The sequence below is a fragment of the Amphiura filiformis genome, chromosome 2, assembly GCF_039555335.1.
Source record: "Amphiura filiformis chromosome 2, Afil_fr2py, whole genome shotgun sequence".
NCBI lineage: Eukaryota > Metazoa > Echinodermata > Ophiuroidea > Amphilepidida > Amphiuridae > Amphiura > Amphiura filiformis.
This window is the reverse complement of record NC_092629.1, coordinates 45358838-45385396: the sequence shown is the minus strand read 5'-3', so window position 1 is coordinate 45385396 and position 26559 is coordinate 45358838. Positions and strand designations below refer to the sequence as shown.

General features: G+C 36.3%; 1 protein-coding gene across 1 annotated transcript in view; it reads right to left on the bottom strand.

Moving 5' to 3' along the window:
- Positions 1 to 8344: 8344 nt before the first annotated feature.
- The window catches only part of LOC140146277 (phosphatidylinositol-3-phosphatase SAC1-B-like), an 88685-nt gene continuing 70470 nt past the window's right edge, over positions 8345 to 26559 (bottom strand). The window contains 2 exon segments of the mRNA XM_072168065.1: positions 8345 to 9818; positions 9820 to 9896. Coding sequence (XP_072024166.1) covers positions 9759 to 9818; positions 9820 to 9896 — 137 coding nt within the window. The 3' untranslated portion in view covers positions 8345 to 9758.

The window sequence follows — 26559 nt, the reverse complement described above, 5'->3', positions numbered from 1 at the left end:
AATCAAGAAAAACACGATTTTTGCTCAAAATAATAAACCTGTAAATAAACGAACTGGCAATAAAGGCGGCAAGTCTGATCCACATTAAAGACACGCTGACTACATTGTTATCACAATAGCTTGATACGTATCCTCTATAGAATGTTACGTAAATAATTCAATAGGTGTTGGATCGACCAGCTTCCATGTCTCTTACTTCCATGCTATAACATACATCCTTTTGTCACTTTGTTGATGACTTGATAAACAACAACAAGTGTACTACGCAGGAAAACCAACAGTTTATCTGGGAAAAAAGTATACCAACACTTCTGACATGATAAATGTGATTAGATCCAAAATAACATGTTGCCATGATAACAATACCAAGAAACATGATTTCTATACAATAATTATATATACCTCTATATAAACCAAATGTACATTACAATTTAATCATTATATATTCCAAAATACAGTGCAATATTAATAATGGTCCATCATGGAAATTATAGATATGATGTGCAGGGACTGTCTTTTGGAATTTGCAGGAGGGCATTAAATAACTCTTCTGGAGCCTTCAAGGAGAGCAGTTTAGAGCATTTACAATAGAATATAAGGAGAGAATGGTCAACTAAGGAGAGAATGGTCAACTAAGGAGAGCTTAAAATCACTATCCTATATCAGATTTAAGGAGTGCAGTAGAGAATATTTGCTCTCACTCTCCTCAAAAGGCAAAACTCAAAAAGGCTTACTCAAACAATTAAGTTTACGACAATACAGTTCTTTCAGGGACACCCTGCATTATTCTGGCTTGCAGTCAGTTGGCATAATGCCCTACAACTCAAGGAATGCATCCAAAAGATTTATGAACAGGGATTACTCAGTACATGTATGGCAATAGACCTGGTAATACTATGAGAAATGGGCTATTCCAGTTGAAATCCATACACCCTTATAGAAGAACAGACATAACCTTAATCACCCACACAAGGAGTGTGTCAAATTCAGGTATTAACCCTATTGAAATGCACATTCCCTGTGTGGGAGATTAAGGTCATTTCCCCGGGTCATTTCTTCCATAGGGGTGTATGGATTTCAGCTGGAATAGCCCAGTAAATAGCCCAGTAAAACCTTGAACCAAAGCTTGACCGCACTCTACCCTTGAAATAGATAATAGGTATAAGCCCTTGACCTGAACCGGACAAAAGGTGACTGCTACAATGGATTAATTACGGGCCTTTATAGGGTGAAAATTAACACAACAGCAGCACCAAAATCCATTCATATCATTTTGTCTCAATATTTTTTTAATTGAGTTAAAAGCATGAAGATGTGTAAAAATTGTGATCTTTAAATGTTTGTTTTGTGTTGTTACTTTGAAGCTATACATATTCAATGCTATATCTGTTGGACCAAATAAAACTAAATGTTTGTCTCATGCCCCATTGGCACTTGAAAATCTAAAGTAGTATCCATTTTTTTTAAATTATTCAACAATGACAATTTTAGGTATTTTGTACCTAGTCTCCCAATATAAATGCAATTCTATAGTGTTGTCTACATTTTCAAAGTCGCCAATTTGATCGGAAAAGTTTCACAGTTCCACGCAACGGTAAACCCAATGATTGATCTTTAATGACATTTCAAAGTTCCACGCAACAGTATAGAACATACAGAGGGCAGCAGACTAACATTCAGGGTTCCACGCAAGGGTCAACCAAATGACTGGGTTCCATGAAACGGTAAAACCAATGACAAGTCTTTCGTTAAGTTTCATGCCACAGTACACATAGAGTGGAATCAGGCAAGCAACTCGGGAATTTTGTTTTTAATGGTCTTGGTTCTGAGATCCAAAAATATTAATTATCACTTTCATTCAAACTACTGCACTTAAGTAAATGATTTATGACAAATTTACAAACAATGGGCTATTGACGTTGAAATCCATACACCCCCTGCGGAAGACATGACCTTAATCTCCTACAATACGGCTACATTCCTAGACACTGCGGCAACCCTTTACTTTGAGTGACTGAATTCCTAATGATTGCTTTGCCTGAGGGCATAATTATAGTCAAAACAGCAAATCATAATGAACTGAATGGTAAGGATTCCAGGGTCCATTGGATCTCTGATTGATCGATGAATCATTGTGACCTTTGAACTTGTGGATACAAGTATTGGTTCAAGTAAAATACAGTGCTTAGTTTTTGACTTAAGAAAAATTCTGTTTTGCTGGTTGAAATAAAGCTCAATCAACCCTTTCTTTAGACATAACTGAAAAGAAGATATTAAACTTTAATATTCTGCCTATGTCTGGGTAAATGAGTAGGCCTATTCAAATGTGTTACCAGCGGAGTCATGAGATAATACTCGCAATGTAAAACATTGAGTTACTGTTATTACAATCAGTGCATATCCTTAACAAAATAAGAGTGGCAAGTACTATATCATTTTAAGCACTCTAAAAGGTTCTACAGTTGTCCTCTCATCAGGAGAACCCTTCGAGGTTCTCTAAAGAACCAAAAATGGTTCCAAAACCATCGAAAATGGCCCCAAAATGTGATACACAACCGTTTTTGGTTCTTTAAAGAACCTTTAAGGGTTCTCCAAACTTAAAGAACCCTTTTTAGAGGTAGAAGGGGGAGGGTTCTCCTGAGAGGACAAAAAGGTTCTATCTAGAACCCTCATTTATTAGAGTGTACAACCATAGATCTTGGGTAGTATTGAATCATCTAGGGCTTGTTGTGGGTACAATAATTTTGAAACAAATTTAATTTCACTCTGAAAATGGGCAATGTGGGCCCATACTCAAACGGTAAAATTTAAGTGTTACATTGGTCCACTTTTTGTGACACTTTTCGGAATTTATGACCAGAACAAAACGCCCAAATCCAATCAGAAACGTCGTTATATCGTGAGTATGTATGAACAACAGGTTATGCCATGGATTGATGTTGAAGTCAGCATAGAGACTGTCTTATTGACTTTGATGACAACATTGGATAGGCCAGCTTATCAGTGATTTTCACAGGCTTGTGACCAATTACACTCTAAGTTCCGTACTATTCATTTTTTTTAATAGAATCCCTACTAATTTATTTTTGATCCTGTAACTATTCGTTTTGATAAGATTCACTGTTCATTTTGATTAGGTATATTATCACTTTGAACCGACAATCTTATCGAAATGATTAGTTTCCGTTTTACTTTAACAAGTAACTTTCCAAATTGACAAGATCTTCCAACTCATTATTTGACAAGATTACTTATTTAATTTTGACAAGCTTCTGTTATTTCCCCCTCTGAAAAGACAAACTATTCAAATTTGATTTTGTTGGTCATTTTTGACAAGACCAACTTAAACTACTCAAATTTGATAAGTTGGGTCATTTTTGACCCAAACCTATTCATTTTTTAAAATGACAAGGCAGTCCTATCAAATTCGATGAGTTTTTTGTCATTTTGATGAGAATAACAAATTCACTTTGAAGAGAAATCTGAATAGTTTCCCCTTGTCAAATTTGACAAGTTTCTATTCAGAAATGAGTAGATTGTTTTAAGAGTGTACTTCAAACACTGTTAACATGTACAGGAGCTTTCAGTTATTACTACATTTCAGTAAAACTAGAAAACATGTATATGTAACTTACATTACATTCTTGCACTGAATTCAAAGTAAAACATAAGTACTAAGAACAAATACAATAATAGTAAAACCATTAATATATATTTTTTGCTTCAAGGAGCAATTTTCATACAACAACGCAACATAATTGTTCAACTATGATCGCACACTACTGATTTGTGTAACTGGTGTAGTGAGGTTTTTTCCCAAAAATTCTCATGCATTTTAGGATAGGGGCAAGGTCATAGAAGAAATCTTACACTTCCCACAATGCATTTCTTCCATTTCAATTTTCTGTATTAATTTGCTATGTAGAGCAACATGAGTTGATAATGACCAAATAAACCTCAATGAACAGAGCACATCTAGATCTTGCCGAATGTTTATTTCTTGACTATCGACCCATGATTAGCCAGTCTATTTTCAAAATGAAAATAAAGGAAACTGCGGAGCGTCATTCGATGAAATGAGGGAATGTATCATGTTGCAAAGGATTCTGGGGAGGATAAGACATCTTCTCTGGGGCACTGTGTAAACTGTGTCACTCTGATTTACAGCCGTCATAATCACATACAATTATATCACTATAATTATATTATTTGCATTATGCAAATTATACTATTACATTAAGTCCACAAATTAACCAATTTCAACAAACTAAATTTCAAATGCACAGATCAGGTCAACTAACAAGATTGGTAGTGCATATGAAAAAGTTAAGAGTGTGAAATAATAGGCCTTTTGTGGAACCGACCTGACCTATTTCTTTAAAATTCTCATCACTCATCAATCACATGTCACATTTGTTTGACATCAATCCTTTGTAGTCTAACGCCCCCATATGTTTTACTTTGCGAAAACATCTAGAACACCCTACCAGCAATAGCTGCCATATACACATTTTAACAATTTCTGCATTCTATAATCTAAAAAGATGATATCTGGCAGCTATTGAAGATGTAGCTTTCTGGCAATAGCTGCCCAATAGAAATTTGGATAATAAACACATCAAAAGAAATAAGTCCCCCTCTGAAAATTTCGTCATAACATCGTAAAGTAAAACTTTGTACCAATAAAACTTACTTAGAAATAATTATATGATTGTTTACTAAGTGTTTTGTGAAAATGAAAGATGTCCATGACTTCATGGCTGAATGAACCCAAATTGAAGACAAAAACTGCCCTTTCCAAAAGTCACAAAGTAGGCTTATGCTTGTTAACTGCAAGGCGTATTGGGACAAGGAATGGAACTGGCCATCTTACAACTCACTGTGCTGAACTCTGCACCAAGGGGCTTTGCATGGCTGAATGATCAAGAATCGATACACATTACAGTAAATGTTCACTGGGTGAGGATTTTAAACTGCACTCAAACACATGGGGTTTTCCATTAGTAACAAGCCATGAATCAACTTTTGTGACAAGCAATAGGCCTACTTTGTGACTTTTGAAAAGGGCAGTTTTTGCCTTCAATTTAGGCTCATTCAGCCCTGAAGTCATGGAAATCTCTCATTTTCACACAGCACTTAGTAAACAGTCATATAATTATTTCAAAGTTAGTTTTGTTGGTACAAAACGAAACCTTAACAATGATATGACGACATGTTCAGAGGGGGACTTATTTCTTTTGATGTGTTTATCTGCATTCTATATTGTACACATCTAAAGAAAGATGACATCAGGCAGCTATTGCAGATAAGGCTTTCTTTCCCTTGAGTACAATTTTGATAAACAACCTACATGTTAGGAACCTTGGTCTACATTTCATGCATGAATGACCAATGACCTTTATCATAATTACTCTAAAAGTGGAACATTATGCCAATTTTGTACCGGTTTGCTTGTTTTTAAATTAGCGATTCAAAGCTTCTATACATTGAACTACTGTATTTACTTTATTAAACGCTGTCTTTTCGAAAACGTGGCCTTTATTAGAAGTGAATTTGGTAAATGATTTCTGCCAATTTTTTTAATCTATTTTACTGGCATCAGACTTGTTACATAAATAATAATAAATAAATGTAGATATTTATATAGCGCTTTATGCCGTAAACAGCCTCAAAGCGCTTTACATTTATTCCGACGTCATTAGAATATGTCGGAACCACGTTTGCAGCCTACAATTGGCGCAGGGTTCATCAGTACAACAACTGTGACAACCCCTAACAGCTTCCCATTGCACCTGGGTGGGGTGAGGCAAGCGAGGCAAAGCGCCTTGCCCAAGGGCGCAACAGGGTGGTGGGACAGGGACTCGAACCCATGCACATCAAGCAAGCTCTCAGATTATGAGTCCAAGGCCGTAACCACTGAGCCACCGTGCTCTTGCTAAATGGAAGGTATGATCTTAGTCTAGATACTGTTAAAAAACATTCACTTGAAAGTTTTATTTCACAAGATATCCATGTATGTTTCTCATCACAATAATTATCCGGGGGAGGCCTTTTATTTAATCAATGACCCACTTTTTAGGCCAATTTTGGTATATGGACAGGGTCTTTTTTCAAAATATTCTTAATTTTTTTTGGAAAATAGCCTAAGGCCCCCCAAAAAAGGTTTGTTTGTCCATAGAGGCTTATGAAACAGTTGGGTCGGTAGGATAGGTTAGTCTTAAATGTGTACCTATCACGGCTGAAAATTATTGGTCCCAATTTTTTCTCTGAAATATAATATTCTTTGGGAAAAATCCTTCCTACAAATGTCTCTGTATCAAAGTTGGGGTGGCATTTGGGCTATTCAAATTGAAATCCATACACCCCCTATGGAAGACATGACTTTAATCGGCCACACATAGGGCATAAATTTCAAATGGAGTCACCCAGGTAATCCCAATGGGGGGTATCATGGGTTTCAAATAGAATAGACAATTTGGCAACTTCCATTTGATATACTCACTCCAGCTGTGGAAGATATATATGTGACCATCCACCACAAAGTGGTAGTAAAGTCGGCTCTAGGTCATTTTCTGTTTATTGCCGATTTGGAAAGAATTCACTTTCAGCTTTAAAATGACACCTCAACCAGCTTCATTGGACATCTGAAAGTGAAGTTATGGTTCATCAAAGGTCAAATTCCTAATATATTTTACATAGAAATCCATATACTGTTTTTGATTTATCTCAAAATGGAAAATGCCGACTTTTACGACCAGTTTGTGGTGGATGGGCACATATAAAGCCATATACATGGGGAGGATGTGTTTCAAAATAATTAACACTAGCAAATTCCATTTGAAAAACATACTCCCTCTGTGGAAGACTTTTCTTAAATCTTCCACAGGGGTATGGTAGATTTTAAATGGAATGGCTGCACTGGCTGGAATATATCATTACATACCAATATAGTAATTGTTATAATGATGTATATTCATACGTAGCGGTAAACATAAATAGGAAGCAATTTTAGACTTCTACGCTACAACAAATCTTCAGAGCAATAACATCCGCTGAAGATGCCGGTTGACCCGGTGAAAGCGCTCCGGTGAGTGAAATTTGAGTAGCGTAGAAATCTAAAATTGCTTCCTATATTAATTGTTCATTATAAACATAATAAATTCTCAGACAATATATAGCATACCTATTTATATTACAGGGTTCCTGCACCTTTAAGCCTTTAAAATTCAAGGACTTTTCAAGGACTTTCAAGGTCCAAAAGCATGATTTTCAAGAACTTACCACAACACAAAAAGTTGTTATAAAAGATCCATTAATTCAGTATTAACAAAAGTGGCAGCTCCTCTCCACTCCCCAAATGTTGTCAAAATTACACTTTAGGTAAAAATTCCAATTTTCAAGGACTTTCAAGAACCTTATGCAAATTTCCAGGAATTTCAAGGCCTTAAAAAGGTGTTTTCAAATTCAAGGACCTTGGGAACCCTGCTATTACTACACCCATGTTAGCAAACCACACACTGAACACTTTACTGTTGTAAGAATGAGCATAAATATGTGACCGAGTTTAGAATAATACGTTCTATGGTTAGTAGAAAAATTTACCATGTCTGCTATCATACTAATAACGAAGGCCCAATGATTTATGCGTGGAAAAATAGCACATTGCATGGGGAAAATAGCACATTGTATGGGAAAAAATGGCAAATTGCACTGGAGAAAAAATTTTTCAAGAATTTGAGCTAAGTTTTGATTTTGTCACAGATTTGGAGTGCAAAGTTGTTAGAAAAATTTTGTAAGCAAAATGGCATAAAACAAGTAAAAACCCAATATTTTACTGAAATTGTTGGATTGTGTGGAAAAGGTCATATGGCATGGACCAATAGGCCCGGATAAGGACAAATTGCACAGAGAATCGCGGGATTTAGCAACGCAAAAATTGTTGGGCCCGGCTATTCTAATATTAGGGCAAATACCGTAAACGTTCGCCTAATGGCGCTCCTGGGCTCATTTGCCTTGAGGTAAATTTCATGTACAAAATAGGAGCTCCCTCCTCTAAAAATCCAAACAAGAATTGAAGGTATGTGCTCTTATTTGCTGGTGGTATTTTTATGGGAGGGCATTTTTAGTTTGTGTCTAAAATTCCAGTTATGTCAAGGGAGCCTATAGCGCCATTAGGCGAACGTTTACGGTATGGATGTTGATGCTATTATTATGCTATTGATCAAGTGGAGTGATTGGCATGTTCTCGCAGGCTACATACAACAAGCGCCCTCTGACATCCACACTCTGGCTTTCACTTACACTTATTGTTTACAGGAATTGTTGCTGTTCATTTTTCTTTGAGTTTGGCTTGTTCTTGTTTTGGTTGTTCAACAAAATCAAAGTCAGATACAAACATTAACTCTACCGAATCAAACATCAAAAAAGCTCAATTCACAAAGCATCTACAATTAGCGCAGGTATCCCACGTGATGCGATTGTGTTATCATGCAAACAGTCATATGGCCACGGAGAGCTCAGCAAAGTATGCCCGTGTGCATGTCTGGCATCCGAGGGGTCGGGGGCTCAAAACCGCACCGAGAAAAAAAACCGTTTTCTCTTCTTCTTTCTTCCTTTCTTCTTTCGTTCCGCCTCTCCAAAAAGCACTTGGGGTGTTAGGGTTAAGCCCAATTCTTGATTAATGTTTTCAGTGGTGGTAGAAAAGATACTATAGTGCAATCTTGTTAACACAAAACCACACTATGGACCACAATGGCCTCATTCCAATTGCATAGTTCAATAACCTCAATTAAACAATCATAGTCCAACATTTGACTTAGAGTTGCAGAGTATGAGTTTTTGTACCCAAATTTTCAAAGGTCGTTCAATGAATGTACAAATGTATTGGGGTTAAAGAACTGTACCCTGATAGATGCGCATGTTGTGGATCCTAGTGCCAGTCAACACCAAAAGTGATCATCAAAATGATGTTTTGAAGTTCCGATCAAATATCTTTATACATTATATGATCTGATATTTAGTGATAAAACAAAATCCTGTTATCACAAATTTAAATTCAAGGTCCTGACAAGTTTGTGTCAACAAAGTTCCACTGTATAATGTACATAGCATATTGGGCTGGATTATTCAAGTTGAAATCGATACATCCCGTTATGAATGATGCTACAATTTGGTTTACCTCAAGTTTGGTAGTGACGTCAGTGCCTTTTCGCAGTTGCACCGCAAGCGTGCTAACAAATCACCCCTAGCTCTACATCTTCGTTTACACTCAACGCATTTAACATTATGCGTGTGATTCGATACTGCGGCGAGCGAAATATGCACGCACGTCACTACCGAACCTGACGTGAACCAAATTATACCTTAATCTCCCACACAGGGCCGGAGGAGGGGGTGTAGATTTCAAATAGAGTCGCTCATTCAGGTAACCCCATTTGAATTTCACACTCCCTATGTGGAAGAGGGATTATGTCTTCCATACAGGGTGTTTGGATTTCAACTGGATTAGCCCATTAGTAACTATACTAATATGTGACATGATCTGGTCCATGGAGGCCAAAGGAAGCATTTTTTATGTGCATTTCTTTTGTATTCCCGATTGTTTTTTCACTCCATATCTTTGCCTTTATCTCAATTTCAAATCTGCTGCATTTGGCCACTACTGATGAACCGGATTGTGTCATAATACTCTTATTTTAGTGAGAACAACTCGCTAACATGTGCAAAGTTTTGTCCATAAAATAAACCTGACCATCTTTTCATTCTTCTTTGAGTTTGGCTTGAGCCAGCTTTGGTTGGTCCACAAATTCCAAGCCGTGAGACAAACATCAGTCCAAGCGTGAGGACAGTTGCTGTGAGCCAGAATAGAATGTATAGAACTTGAAGATACAACTCGGCTGTAAAATAACAAGAACAAGACAAGACAATAATTTAATAATGATTCCTGTTTTCACATTAGCTGTTTCTAGCTAGCTCATCAAGCCCCAATCAACACAAAAGTTGGTAACCATGAGTGTTACCAAATAGCGCAGAGAAGCAGGGACTGTCTTTTGAGGAGAGCGAGAGCAATCACTCTACTTCTCTCCTTAAATCTGATATAGGAGAGTGATTTTTACCTCTCCTAAGTTGACCATTCACTCCTTACATTCTATTGTAAATGCTCTAAACAGCTCTCCTTGATGGATCCAGAAGAGCTATTTAATGCTCTCCTGCTAATTCCAAAAGACAGTCCCTGAGAAAAGGGGTAATTTTTCTACCAGTACCGAGGACCGCGAAATTGGCAAAATAGGGGGTATTTAATTTGCACTGTCTACAAAATTTGGACAGTGAAATCAGCACAGCAAAATAGGGGGTATTTAATTTAAAGGGGTAACCAGTAATTTTATGTCAATATTTAGTGTCATTGAAAAGGGGTGTTTCAAATTCTAGTCATTGAAAACCACCAAAAGGGGTTATTTTTGGCCAAATTTTGTCCTTGATTTTGCATGAAAAAGGGGGGTAAATTTGATTAAAAATAATTGCAAAGGGGGTTTTTGATTTGGTAACCCACATGGTTAACAACTTTTGTGTTGAGTTTGGGGCCGGGCTCATTAATACCTTCCTTGTATTATGCATGTGTTCAGAAGACATCAAAGAATATTCAAAACACACGTACACAAAGTGCAAAGTTCACACTCATTGAAATAATGTGGGGAGTCCTCAATGTTTATCTCTCATGGATATTACCCACAATGCACTTCGATCTGAAATTATTACAAAAGGGCTTATGGGCGCATTACACCAAATCACTGCGCGAAAGGTGCAATGGTGATGAATTCCGGTTAAAAGTATATGGCAACTGGAGACAATGTGGTGTCCTTATAGGGACCATGTTCTTCGCGAGGTTGGCATGTTCTGATTTAAATGAAAGATGCTAACCTATTAATGACTAAAATAGATATGAAATTATACAATTTGATTTCACAAGAAAAGTAGGCCCTGTCCGATTTACTGCTAACGGAACAAGTTTAAATGCTAGTTTTGGCGTTGAAATAGCGGCGTCGCTTTTCAACATTTTTTAATAAAAAACTGAATCTGTAAAGTTAACCAAAATTGAAGCTTAAATTAAAATTCAGTCCTTAATTAATACAGTGATGACGGAAAAAAGTGAAAAATATTGTCACGTCTGGTAGAAAAACGACGGTTAAAAAAGTTGATTTTTACGTGCTTTTCGGAGAATTTGATGGTCTACGTCCTTATTAGCTAACAGTGCATTAGGCCAATGAAAGTTGATTCACTGGTTCTCATTTCCTGTCGCACTTTCAATTTTACATTTTAGGTAACATTTCAATTTTTTTCCATTATTTGTTTTACGGCGGTCGGTCTGTATTTTTTTCCTTTTTTCTTTCTTTTTTTTTTTTGAGGCTAGAATGTCACCGAAACATCTGGCAAAATTTTGATTTTTCAAAACATGTTCAAAATGATTGCAATCATTACAAAACTTGCAAACACATTTTGAATTTTTGAAGAAAAAAAATTGGCTAAAAAAGCAGGCTGATTTTGCATGATTTTATCCAAAAAAAAAAAAAAAAATCCCAAAACGCAACATCTTGGTCAATCAGGCCCGGCCCATAAAACATTTTTTTTCCTTGTCGCCCAAAGGATAACATTTTAATCCCCCCCCCCAAAAAAAAATCTGTATTTTCAATTGGAAATGAGTACATGTATTGAACAATAAAATACAATATACAATAAAATACAATATACAATAAAAACATGTACATTAAAAGTGGTGATTTTCTCGAGTGTTATTTTTTGCGCTTTGCAGATTTTGAACTACATTGCTTGTTTTTTATTTTTAAATTTTGAGTTTTCTTACATAGACCTATACATTAAAAGAACATATTTGCCTGTTTTTATTTTCGCGGCAGCTGTGTTGCATGCTAAAAGTGTGAAAATAAATGTACTACGAAAATTCACAAGACGTAATTTGCCTTTTAGAAAACAGAAAACTTTGGTCTCTAATGAAATTTTACAGTAATACACCATGGAATTGACATTGAAAAGTTCACCCTTGTGTCTATTCTAGCAAAAACTAGAGCGGTTACCGCACCATAGCTGAACCATGGGGCTTTGGCAGTATATTGTGGTACATGTATATATCACCCCTTTATGACCCCTTAATGACCTTAAATGAATATTAAATTATTTTAAACATGTTTAGAATGTCATAAGGATCATTGCATTTAAATTTCAGCTCAATTGGAGCATTTTGAAAACTTGACCTTTGACCCTTTATGACCCCTTAATGACCTTAAAGGAATATTAAATTATTTTAAACATGTTTAGAATGTCATACGAATCATTGCATATAAATTTCAGCTCAATTGAACCATTTTGAAAACTTGACCTTTGACCCCTTAATGACCTTAAATGAATTTTAAAATATTTTAAACATGTTTAGAATGTCTTAAAGATTATTGCATTTAAATATCAGCTCAATTGGAGCATTATTGAAATCTTGACCTTTTACCCCTTTATGACCCCTTAATGACCTTAAATTGATATTAAAATATTTTAAACTGGTTTAGAATGTCATAAGGATCATTGCATAAAAATTTCAGCTTAATTGGAGCATTTTTGGTTAAAATGACCTTCTTTGACCCCGGTGACCCTTTGGATGACCTCTGACGTTAGGAAATATTTTTATCATATTCTTTACTTCTTTCTCTTTCATTTGACACCACTTGGGGGTTCATACCTTCGTGGCATTTAAAGATATGCCCATTTTAGACCAAATGGTTGGTAAGTAAGTAAGTAAGTAAGCAAGTAAGTAAGCAAGTAAGTAACATACATAGGCTGATACCATTTCATGGTTCAGCAAAAATAACATTGCCATATAATGATTATTTCCATTATCCACCTTGATGAGCAACAACAAAACATAAAATACACTGAATTTGATCACTCATCTGTTACAAGTTCATTGTACTTACACGCCTTCAGATGAGGTCAAAGAAAAAACAAAAACCCTCAAAAGGTACTTATTAAATTTTAACAGAAATAAATCACATTTTTCCTGATATTACTTGGATAAGGATATATTGACTACATAACATCACAAGTACTGTACAGTGAGATACTTTCGCTGGGTTCGTTTTGCGTGTTTTTATTAATTCTGAACAGTTAGTGGGTGTTTCATTTTTCAACAACTCTTCCTATACCTTTGTACAGGAGCCAACCGTTGTTAAACCGTGATGAACTCACACTTTTGCTGAAGCGTATCTGCTGAACGCCGAAGCGAGACTACGCGTTCTGCCGAGAGCGCAAAATTCGTCATGCCTGGAACCTTTGTGCGTATGCCAGCTTACAAGTTGAATTCAGTATTTTTCAGGTAGCGGCTAAACATTGCCATTTTATTCTGTAGTTTTATTGCTGATATCAAAAGAGAAATCATCGAAGTTTTTGTAAGGCTGAGTGGCAATGATTAACTGACATTTCCTCGTTAAATAATCGTGAATTATACGATATTTAGCTTCTTTTCGTTGTTGAAAGGGATTCAATCATGTTTCACCGTTGTTCATCACCGTTTAACAACTCGCGTCCGGCGCGTCTGCATGGTTTACTTCGCGAGGGCAGCTTTAGCAGACGCAGACGCGGCCGCATCGTTGTTAAACGGTGATGAACAACGGTGAAACATGATTGAATCCCTAAGTGTTTCCAAATATATTCACATAAAGTACTATGTGTAATAAATATTTCTTTTTATTTAAATCGATTTTTTTTAAATATATTTTTTATTTAAGGTGGTACTACACCCCCTGATAAATTTTGTGACTAACTTTGCATTTTTCTCAAAAAATAACTACACACTGGTAACAAAATTTATGTATATTAGGGGCAAGGAATCCAATTACTTCACTGAAATTTCAGTGATTCAAGACAAGTGGTTCATTATAATATGTTAAGAAATAAGGTATATTCTAGCAGTACCTCTTTTCTTATCATAAATAACATACTGCTTGTCTTGAGTCACTGAAATTCCAGTGTAGTAACTGGATTCCTTGCCCCTATAATATACATAACTTTTGTTAACAGTGCGTTATTATTTTTTGAGAAAAATGCAAAAATAGTCACAAATTTATCAAGGGGTGTAGTACCACCTTAAAGAACTGCTTTACCCCATGATAAAGCCAAGAGACCAGTGGAATGATATACATATGCACAATCCTATCACATATTTATAAAAATCAAAACATGTTTTAATGAAAAAAAATGGGAAAATCATGGGAAAAAGCCTGTTGAATTCTGCACCTTGAAGACAAATATTTTAGCAATACATCAAATGACATAGCAGTGTTTAATTGTATCCAAAAGTTGTAGAAGCATTAGCCTAGAAATGAAGTAAAACAGTCAATTTAAGAAAGAAATTAACTTTCATTTATCAAAACTGGTAAAAAATGAAAAACAAGATTTAAATCAGCGATTTTTTTTAGAAATAATTATTTTATTTAAATCATGATCTAAATCAATTGATTTATATTTGACTTTGCTGAGAATGGCACTAAAAAGACACCATTTGAAGAAAAAACCAATATACCCATGTTTATCAAAATTGAGATATTGGCAAAAATAAGTTGTATATGCCCAAATTTTCATTGCATTGTGAATGATAGTGCTAGTGAGTGGACAAAAGTCAGAGAAGATGTACCCTTCCCAGAATTCTTTGCAACATGACGTATCACCTCATTACAGCAAACGACACTCCTATTACTTTGTACGGATTCCCTTTGTTTTCATTTTGAGAATAAAAAAAAGCGCAGTGATTTATACGCATAGGCACAACGCCTGGACGTTGATCCATAAACCTTGGCACTGTGACAGCACACTTTACAAGTTTACAGGTTGTCGCTGACCACTTCGACCCCACATCATTCCATAAACCATTTAACAACAACTCGGAGACTTTGCAGCTTCAAGAGCACACACCCTAGACATTCCACAAATTGACCTTCGCAACCAGGATCATCTCCCCGAGTTTTGTACGGGTTACAACAAGACAATTAGCAGTAAGTTCCTTGTCCAGGGAACTCAATTTTCCATGAGAGCATACTAAGCCACCGCCAGGGTTTGAACCCGTAACCTCTCGCACCATAGTCGAATGCCTTATCGATTGATAGACTGGCCTAGCATGGATCGATAAAAGAAATAAACACATTTTGCCAGATCTGGATACACATGTTCAGTGGCGGCGCCAGGAATTTTTTTCCGGGGGCATGGGGAGGGCAAAGTGAATTTCAGGGGGGCAAAATTGGCAAATTTACGTGATTTTGCCTCAAAAGTGGGGGGTGGGGCAAGAAAATATTTGGGGGGGAAATGCCCCTTTACCCCCCGTAGCACCACCACTGCATGTGCTCTGTTCATTGAAGTACTTTTTGTCACTATCGACCCACAGCAAATCAGTACAGAAAATCGAAGAAATGCATTGTGGGAAGTGTACGATATCGTCTCTGAACGAGAGTGGAGTTATAACACTTCTGTCGGGTAAATTGATTTTATGTCAGGATTGAAGACTACCTGGCCTTTTGTGTGAGGGTGAGGTTATCATAGCTCAATAAACAAACCGAGCTGTTATTAATAATCTTGTGCTTTAAATATCTATGCACAATGGCTTTACTTTCGTTTGAATCGATGCACAGCTCCATTTGTTAGCGATGCTGTTGTTGTGGTATCTGTAAGTCACTTAGTTTGCCTTTTGTACACCGCGTAAAAAATAAAACATGTTTATCATCCCCTCCCGCTTCCTTTGATGCCACTTATTTTCCATTTTTTTTAAAATACAGTAATAACTTTTGGAAAAAGATGTCTTGGAAGTTGAGATACTTTCTATAGCCTTGCTAATATACGAAAATCGCTTCTGGAAGGTTCTGTGATCATTAGAGGGGCATACCTACCAGGAGAATAAAATAAAAAAGATCTGTTCCTTTTTAGGGATTATTTTATACGCATAATACAGGGCTTAATATTTTTCAATAAAAAATAAAAAGCCCCTCATCCTCATTTTTTTGAAAACCCAGATGAGAAACATAATTTTATTTTTACTCGGCCTCAACAGTATTAAGGTCTTTTTGCTGCATTAGATTAGAGACCAAAGTTTTCCGTTTTCTAAAAGGCAAAATCCGTTTTGTGAATTGCAATACCAATTTCCAACAGTTTTCAAATTGCAAAACTGCACCCTCAACATAGACAGACCATTATTGTTAGCATAAATTTGGAGTGTAAGAGGCAAAGCCAAGCTTAAAATGACGTTAATTAGTCTGACAGTCTTCTCCAAGAAGTTATGACCAAAAAACTGAATTCAGGTATGAGACTGCACTTTCCTAAAAACTGAATTTATGTGAGTGAAATTGGGCACAAAGTACCAAAACAAACTGAAATTAAGTTTTAAAACTGAAAAGTCTCATGCCTGTGAATTAGATTTTCTTTAATGGCAAGATTTTCTTTATTGGTAAAACGGAAAACTTTGGTTTCTACATTAGAGTGTTGGACTTTTAACAGAGGAGATAGCATTTTCTCTGCTTTTAATTTATTTTATACCAAGAAACAACTCCACTACAATGTGTGATTTCAAATTTCGAGTTGAAATCCATACACCCCCTATGGAAGAAATTACCTTTTTCTCGCACACAGGAGGGGTGGGGGGGGGGGGTAGATTTCAAATGGAGTCGCCCATTCAGGTAACACTCCCTGTAGGGGGAGATTAAGGTCATGTCTTCCAAATGGGGCGTATGAACTTTAACTGAAATAGCCCATTTACAAGCTATTGCTGCTTGATTAGTCATGTCCATGGTCATCAAGCCCAGCCTTTACCTTTAGATCAGAGAAGATGTCTTACACTTCCCACAATGCATTTCTTCCATTTCAATTTACTGATTTGTTATCTAGTGCAACATGTGTCGATAGTGACAAAAAGTATCTTGATGAAGAGAGCACGTCCAGATCTTGAAAAAATATGTTTATTTCTTGATAAGCGACCCATGTTCAGCCAATCTATTCTCAACATGAAAACAAAGGGAACCTGTACAAAGTAGGAGTGTCATTTGATGCAATGAGGTGATGCATTATGTTGCAAAGGATTCTGGGAAGGGTATCTTCTCTGCCTTCAGATATGGTCTATTGGACATGTGTGAATCAAAATAGAAAGGAAAGGATGTGTCCAGTAATCCCTATTGATCGGCTGCTTTGATTTGTTATGTTTTCTATAGGGCAAAAACAAGTTGTTTGCTTGTCCTCATCGGACCGAATGTCTCGGCAGTCCGGACCATAAAACTTTCTTTTTTTTTGAAAAAAAGTGATTTTTTTTTACAATTTCCCAAAAAAGTAATGAACTTTTCGTCTGAAAAAGCTGAAAATATAATAGAAATGTTGTTAAATATCATTCCCCCGTCCATTTGTACCTGGCTGAGGGTTCTGATATTTCGTACATCATCCTCAGCATCCACACAAGTAAAATATTGTTGAAATAAAGTATTTTTTAAGTCTGCCAGAAATGTACATGTCAAATAAAGTAGGGTTTACCTTGAATTTGTCTTTGGTGGATATTCTGTGGTCAGTGAGTGTTTTACATACGAACAAATACCGGTACTTCACATTATACTTTTGTTACATGAAAAAAGGGGGAAAAAACATTTTCCGACCGACTAAACTTCTGAAAGTGATCTATGAACAAGCAAACAATTTATTTTTTTGGCCTAAGTTGAAAATGCCAAGTCTGTGGTTAATACCCTGCATGCTGGCCATAGGCTTCAACATAAAAAGTTTTTTGAGATATTTTCTTAAAATATCAAGAGGTATCTGAAAAACCACAGAATCAATACTAGGCTTGTTTGTACTTATTTTAATGCATTTTTCATGCTGATTCCAAATATGGTCATGAAAATGTATAATTCTGACATTTTTGAATTTAAAAAAAATTGTTTTCTACAAGTTCAAAATGCTAAGTGCATGGTTAATGGATTGTTGCCCAGTCTCTTTTGTTGACATTGGTATTTTTCAAAGCTTGAGTTATGAGCAGGGTTGTTGAAAGCATTGTGTTTGAATTTGTTTTTTCTTCAATTTTATGTCTAAATTGCAAAGTAAATCGTGCGAGAAAAGAAAGGAAAAGAAAATCTTTTTATTTGTGCACTGAAGAAAAACTAAATTTGAATGGGAACCTATCCCCCACAAATTCCACAGAAAATCCCATATTGCACAGAACAAAACATTGCAATTATGCGATGTGATCAAGCAAAATGAGTCAGATGTCCGAATATTGATTTTGGAATTTTTTTTTTTTTTGATATTTTATATGTCATGCAGTTTGATGTTTTTATTGATCGTAAATTGCACATCAATCTGTGACTGTGTCAAGTTCAAGTTTCAACGCTCTTCCCATACCACAATTTATACTAAGTTGACCTCAGATGACCTATGATGCACCCACCCACCAAGTTTGTGGAACTTGTGACCCCTAGTCTATGAGAAAATAGACCGACAGACACCCAGACAGATAGACATTGCATATAAATTATTATCGCCAATAGTAGTATTCAACTTCCTTTGTATTTGATCGTTCTGAGCATTAAAATGGCCATATCTCTGGAACCGTAAGTTTAATTATAATGGGGTTTTTAGCAAATTAAAGCTCTGAGAATGCTTTCATCCTCTTCCCAGACACCAAAAGGCTGGCTATTCCTCTGTTTGTACAGAAAATCCTACCTGGAACTCAGCTGATCACCAAGTGACACAAACCTGATAAATGCAATTTTCAAAACTTTTAAAGTTAAGGCCACCAACATCTGTGCTGCCTTTATATTTTGATACCCTACTTTTTAAAAAATCCAAGGTAATTTTTTTTAAATATGATCAAAATAACACACTTTTTTTGTATTATGTTCTTTTACTTCCTTCTACCAGACCAGTTATGCAAGTATTACACTACCAAAACCAGTTATGTAAGTATTACACTACCAGCACCAGTTATGTATAAAGTATTACACTACCAGAACCAGTTATGCAAGCATTACGCTGAGATCAGGTAGCTCAAAAGTCACAGGTTCAACTCGAGGCTATTCCAATTGAAATCCATACACCCCCTATGGAACACATGCCCTGTTGCTAGCCGAAGTGCCGGCTAATTTTCCTATCCAATTCATGAATAAGAGCTCTGGTTCAGGCAGGCGCGTAGCGAGATGACAAAAAGTGGGGTGCCCAAAGTTACGGGAAGCTGCAAACAATTTCAAAACAGTGCAAAAATTGCATAAAGTGCAAAAAATTGGGACGCGCCTGGACTCAAGACACAATCTTTAGTGAATGCGAGGGACCTGGAAATAAGCTACAGGCAGGTGGTATGCGCCGTGCATTCTTTAAATTCAGTAAATTTCCACACTTTATTTAAAACACATGAAATATCACAAACAAATAGGCCTATATTAATAAATAATACAAGCTAAAACCGTTGCGGTTTGATAATGAACCCCACAAAACTAACCGAGTATATGGAAAATGCCATACGGCCGGGCGGTTTCACAAGTTGCCGGCTCTATCATGCCACTCATCGCCTGGCTACAGGGATATCACCCCCTAAAATATGTTGTCTTTTTAGGTGTGTGTGCTGACTGGCTAGTGTCAGTGCTGGTTGGCCCAGCCGGTGACGGCCAGCGTAGCTACAACCCTGAAGACATTGAAGACATGATCTTCCATACAGGGATTGTGAATTTCAAATGGGGCTACCTGAATGAGTGTATGAATTTCAACTGGACTCTAGCCCACCATGAGCTCACTTGGTGATTAGCTGAGTTCCGGGCAGGATATTTTTTTACAAACAGAGGTCAAATTGTACCATTGTTAGTCATTTTAAGGGCTGGGGTATGAACGTTTGGACAGTATTTATTTTGGGACATTAGAGCACATATCGAATTGCATTCTGAATATGAAGAATGTCATTCTGATATCAAATAATTTTGATTTTTGAAATTACAATTTAATACACATTTTATGGCAAATCATTAAAATTGATATTTTTGATATTTAACAGTACTTGAAGTAAACTTTATAAATCTGATGATTGATACTTAAAGTGTATGTAGGTGGGATGAAAAGCCGACGATCAATTGAAAATTTTGACCTTTCGTATTGAAGATATGGATTTTTTTTCCCAAAACACCCAAAAAAATTAGGTCTTTTTGGGAAAAAAAATCCGTATCTTCAATATGAAAGGTCAAAATTTTCAATTGACCGTCGGCTTTTCCTCCCTGCTACATACACTTTAAGAATATATCATGAGATTTATATAATTTACTTCGAGGACTGTTATATATCAAAAATTTGAAATATATCAAATTTTTATAATTTGTCATAAAATTTGTATTTTATTGTAATTTTTAAAAATGAAAATTATTTGATATCAGAAAGACATTCTTCGTATTCAGAATGCAATTCGATAGGTCTGAGGTGCTCTCATGTCCCACAAAAATACTGTCGAAACGCCAAAACGCTCATTTTGGATCCCTTAATGACACTTTTTACTCTTTGCGTCCCCATAAAATGTCTGCGGGGAATTCCCCTCATGCCCCCTGGCTATGCGATTGTGTACAACCCACACATCTTACAATGTCATGCAAGCGTTACTAATAATTCACTAATGAAACTAATAGACACAAAAAGAAGGATTGTTCACATCAAAATATTCTGCAGAACTAAAGTGCAAATTTTAAATGATCATGCTGCTGTAATAATTTTTTTGTATTTTGACATTTTGATGACATTTTAGAGACCTTTGTTACCTTTAGCAGCTTCAGAAACCTTTTTTATAATATAACTTACACACCACCCACAAGCTACAATGTATGTATAATAACAGGTGCCGGGTGTGTTTAATTGTATGATGCATCATTCTCTTAATGCTATGTATGTTAGCCATAGGCTTCAACATAAAAATGTCTCAAAAATTAAGTACCACAGAACAAATACTAGACTCATTTTAATGCATTTTCCATGCTGTTTCTAAGGGACCGTTCACAAACACTTGTAAGGGGGGCATGATGCAAAAAGGGGGGCCCTGAAAAATTTTGACCCTCCTAAGGGGGGGCCTGAAAAAAATGACCACAAATTTTCCTGGAAAAATTAAGTTTATATGCTTTTCTATGGGGTTGACCCATAATTTTCATGTCAAAAGGGGGGCCCTGAAATTTTGAGGTCTGTAAAGGGGGGCCCAAAAATGTTGCGATGAAATTTTTTTTGCATCAGGCCCCCCCAACAAGTGTTTGTGAACGGTCCCTAAATATGGTCATGAAAATGTACTGCTCCAACACTAATGGCTGCACCCATCCCCCAGGTAATGAAATTTATAAATCTGAATTGCCTCAAGCAGTTTACTTGCATTCAGTATACAATTAGGGTCTAAAACCAAGTGAATTACCAATTTATTCTGAGCACATCCTGTTTTGAGCATTTGAAGTAAATGCAAGGTCAAGCTAGAAAGACCCAAAAATCCCTCTTCAAAGACAAAATAGGGGGCAAACTTGTAAGGGGTGGTGCAATAATTATGTGTACCCCCAGGGTGGTGAATTCTCAAAATGGTCTGCCAACAATTGCTTGCCCCTCCCTTTGGCTGTGCCAAAAATCTTTGCCCCCCCTTCGATGTGCCAAAAACCTTTGGCCCCCTTACACATGCAAGATTTTGGGAACCCGAATTTAAAACCTTAAATTGTCTTATCATATAATGCGAGAGCAGCGAGAAGGAAATTGTGCATATTTGAACGTGTTCCTCACGTTTTCCTTTTACGAAATAGAAACGGTACCCAAAATATCTGTGCCAAAATTGCTTGCCCCCCTTCGACCTGCCAAAATCGCTTGACCCCCCTTTTAACCTGCCAAAAATGCTTGCCCCCCGTTTGGCCTGCCAAAAATCTTTGCCCCCCTATAATTCACCACCCCAGGGTACACATAATTATTGCACCACCCCTATTAGCTCCGCCCCAAAAAGGCTACATACATCTCAAGTTTTGCTATCTACTGAAGATAACACAATGATTGGTTGCGATGGCACTTTATGCCTATCACCCAACACTACATAAAATGTATAAACATTAATTTGAAAATGCACCTCTTATCAAGTATTATCTTATCAAGTTATTAAGTGTCATTTCTATGTACCCTATGTATTATCATATTCCCTAAATACGTAAAGTATCAATTTTCTATACTCTAAACCACTTATATTTGAGACAAAAGTCCTTTAAATATTACAACTGGGAAAAGGTCCGAAAGTTTCCATGATTTCATACAATTTTTGTTTCTCATAGAACCCTTTTATATATGTATGATTCATTGAGCAAGAATTATATACCGTTTCTCAAATTTGCTTATTTTATGGCTGCTGAATTTGACAGTGTTATGACACGCCATAAAAATACTGTGGAATAAAAAAAAATGCATTTCGCATTTGTTTTCAAATTGTTTTCAAATCGGCCAAAGCTTTAAGACAAACCTTATTTTTGGCCTTATCATTATTTTCTATTATTATTAGCAACTGGTCAATGACCAGTGGGTTCTCAAGAGCAGCAGATGTTTCTCAAGATCAGCAAGTTGCACATCACTGGAAACTTACTTAGACCTAACAAAAATAAAAATTTGTTTCCTGTAACATGCTGAAAAAGAAAGTCAGTAGGTAGGAAAAATTGTTTATTTTGTAGAAAATATTTGTATTTGTTCTAAAACAAACTAGAATTTCGCGGTTATCGACCTGCGCGGTTCTCGACGCAAAGCGTCGGCCGCAATGCCTCCACCTTGACGCCCATCATTTTAACCAGTGCAATTTCACTTGACCCCAAAATGACCTTCACATTCTGTTTCCACCAAATTTCATGAACCTGCAGCAGTCTATGGCGATTTGACCCCACATGACCCCCAAATGACCTTAACATTTTTGGCTTGTTTCAGTGGTCATCCCCACAAAATTTCATGAACCTGCGACAATCTATGGAAATATGACCTTGGATGACCTTGGATGACCCCAAAATGACCTTGACATTTTTGCCTTGTTTCAGTGGTCATCCCCACAAAATTTCATGAACCTGCGACAATCTATGGCAATTTGACCTCGGATGACCTTGGATGCCCCCAAAATGACCTTGACATTTTTTTCTTCCTACAGTAGTCGTTCCCACCAAATTTCATGAACCTGCAACTATATATGGCCATTTGACCCCGGATGACCTCAAATGACCTCACAATGACCTTGCGATTATGCAAATTTTGCGCTGAAAAGCAAATCAGGTCAAGAACCTCTGGCTGTGCTACTCTCTGCCAAGTTTCATCACTGTAACTTGTACAGATCTCCAGATAATCTGTGCACAAGGTTATTTTGTTTGATATGCATAAATTATGCAAATTAGGTACTTAATTACCATATTTTGCGACAAAAAACTGCTAAAATTTGGAGACCCCAAATTGCCACCCCTCCACCAAATTGCATCACTATACACCTTACCAGTTGCGAGAAATTGCACTCACAAGCTCGGACGGACGGACACACAGACAGACAGACGGACGGATAACCAGGAAACATAATACCTCCGGTGGAGGCATAAAAATCATAGGTTGCGGAAAAATAAAAGCTGCCAGTGTTTTTCTGGTATTAACATGTACATAAATACATATTAAATAAATAAATCTACCAAGTTTTATTATACTTTGTAAATGATTTATTCCAGGGGTTTATTACACTCAAGAAAACAAAAGGTACCCCTCCCCCTGCATGTTCATTAGGGTTACAGGAAACAAAACATTTTTTTTGTTAGGCTTTATTTAAGAAGCAGAAGATTTCTATTAAATCACAATGCATACAGGCTATGGCAGTAGGGCTATTGAACTTTGATGAGTTATTATTAATGTTTGGTTTTGACACACACACCCACCGGTCAATCACAACCGGGTATATTTTATTAAGTTGAAATTTTGACAGTTATTTTTAATGCAATATTGTAACATTTCTATATAAGAAAAAGATCTAAAATGTTTTTCACGTTTAAATCATAAGACTGGTCACATCTTAAACATCAACAAATTGTTTATAACAGGAAACTTGGTAGAGCCATGCCAGGGGGGTGGTACTTGGATTTATTTTGGATGGGGTGTGCAGCTCCAGCCTCAAAACCCATACCAACTTCTGAGGGTAATTTTGACTTAACTTAGCTTACACTTAATTGGAATGGGAGGGGGGAGGTACTCAGTACAAATGGCCATGTGGCGATGTACTGCAAACATGGGTAGCATTTGCAGCCTTTTGGTATCAATGACCCCTTTTTCTAGGCCAATTTTGGTATACGGATGAATCCTTTTTTTTCAACATTTTCCCTTTTTTTTTCTTCGGAATATTGCAAAATTTGGCCTCAATTTAGCCAAAAATTTTGGGGAAACATTTGTAAAAAATAAGACAATTTGAGTTCAATTCATCCAAAAATTTTGACTTTGGTATATAGATGGGTCCAAATTTCTTGAAAATGGGTATATTGATGGGTCCACTTTCAAATTCTCAGCGGCACACCCCTACCAAAACCAAACTTGAATGAGAACCCCCCCACCCCAGGATTTGAATCAGCCAAATTAGTTGTGTTTGCAAGACAACAGAGCAATTTTGAATTTAAAAGACATCAAATCCGCCATAGAGCAGACAAGATAGTACGAGTATTTTTTTTTCATTTTCTCATTATTTCAGTTTTAATTGACCAGAAAACCTTCCTGACAGTTGTTACTAAGTCTAGAGCCTTGTTTAAAGGGGCATTTCGTGATCCACAGCCTCATCCCCCACTTTTCTCAAAAAAAAAGTTGAGATTTTTATATCACTGGAAACCTCTGGCTACATAATGTTTATGTACAAAATATTTCTTGCAGATTAATTCGTTTTGCAAAGATATCGTGAAATTTGAATTTCGTTCTGGTCTATGGAGCAGTGTAATACACATAATCATGCATAACTCGCAAAAGCAAAATCGGAATCAACTGAAATTTTGGGAATAGGCTTTTTTCGTGAATATGTACTGAAAAATGTCATAAAAAGAGGATGCTAGGATCACGAAACACTCCTTTAACATTACTAATATTATTTCTAATGTTTGGCAAAATAAAACCATATTTCAAAATAGTTGACCTATATCATATATTACAGCATCAATAAATAACCACCTGTTCTGAGTAGGGCCTACTGTAAAAGTAATTTGTGTGTGTGTAATTTTTTGCGCTTTGTAGATTTTGAACTACATTGCTTGTTTTTGATTTCACAATTTTGAGTTTTCTTACATAGACCTATGCATTAAAAGAACATATTTGCGTGTTTTTTATTTTCATGTAGCTGTGTTATGCACTAAAAGCATGAAAATTAATGTACCACTGAAAATCTCCACGCTTTTTTACAGTATTATTACACATAGTGCCATGTGACAAATGGGTTGTTCTATTTATGATCCATCCTTCCCCTATGGATGATATCAACTTCATCTCCCACACCTGGATCTACGCCCACTGTGTGGCAGATTGAAGCCATAATATACGATCTTATAAGCATACCTGAAACAGGGTCTTTATAAAAAAAAAGAGGAAAAGAAGCTGATAATGCTAAAAAAAGCTGAAAACAGCACAAAATTGGGGTAAAATGGCTCAAATTGGGCGGAAAATAAAAGAAAACACATAAATTTCAAGAATAAAAAAAGAGGAAATCAGCTAAGTTTCAGGTTTGTATAAGGCCAAAAAAAAAGTCTGTCTCTGACACATTTGGTAAAAATGCTAAGTTTTTTTGCTTCTTTTTTTATATATATAGAAAATGTGATATTTTTTTTACAGTCAAGGCACAATGTTTATGCACTTTGTATTTTAAATCAAAAACAGGAATATAGTAATATACAATGAATAGTTTGTTTGTCTCTTTTACAATCATGTTGAAATGTATACAAAAAACAATAACCAAACTGCAAAAAAAGTCCAAATTGGATCGTGATATGATACTGAAAATATATCTATAAAAACTGAATATATGAAAAAAAAAAATGGAGTTGAAGTTCACATAGCAATGCGCGCAAGTGTCTGACAGACTTTCTTTTTGGGGGGCCAAATATGAAATTATTAAAAATTTTTGCAATCCTGATTTTTTGGCATATTTGTAATGTTTACACCCACATGTCCCAACTTATTTTACACCTAAATAATCAGCCAAATTTGTTGTGTTTATGTCCGCCACAAAACTCCAAACTTAAAATGGACATAAGCCTCCCCAGCAGTTATTACTAATATTATTTCAGCATTTTAAGTCCCTGTCCCACCACCGTGTTGCACCCTTGGGCAAGGCGCTTTGCCTCGCTTGCCTCACCCCACCCAGGTGCAATGGGAAGCTGTAAGGGGTAGTCACAGACGTTGTACTGATGAACCATGGGCCATTTGTAGGCTGCAAACGTGGTTCCGACATATTCAAATGATGATGGCGGAATAAATGTAAAGCTTTTGAGGCTGTTTACAGCATAAAGCGCTATAAAAAATATCTACATTTTA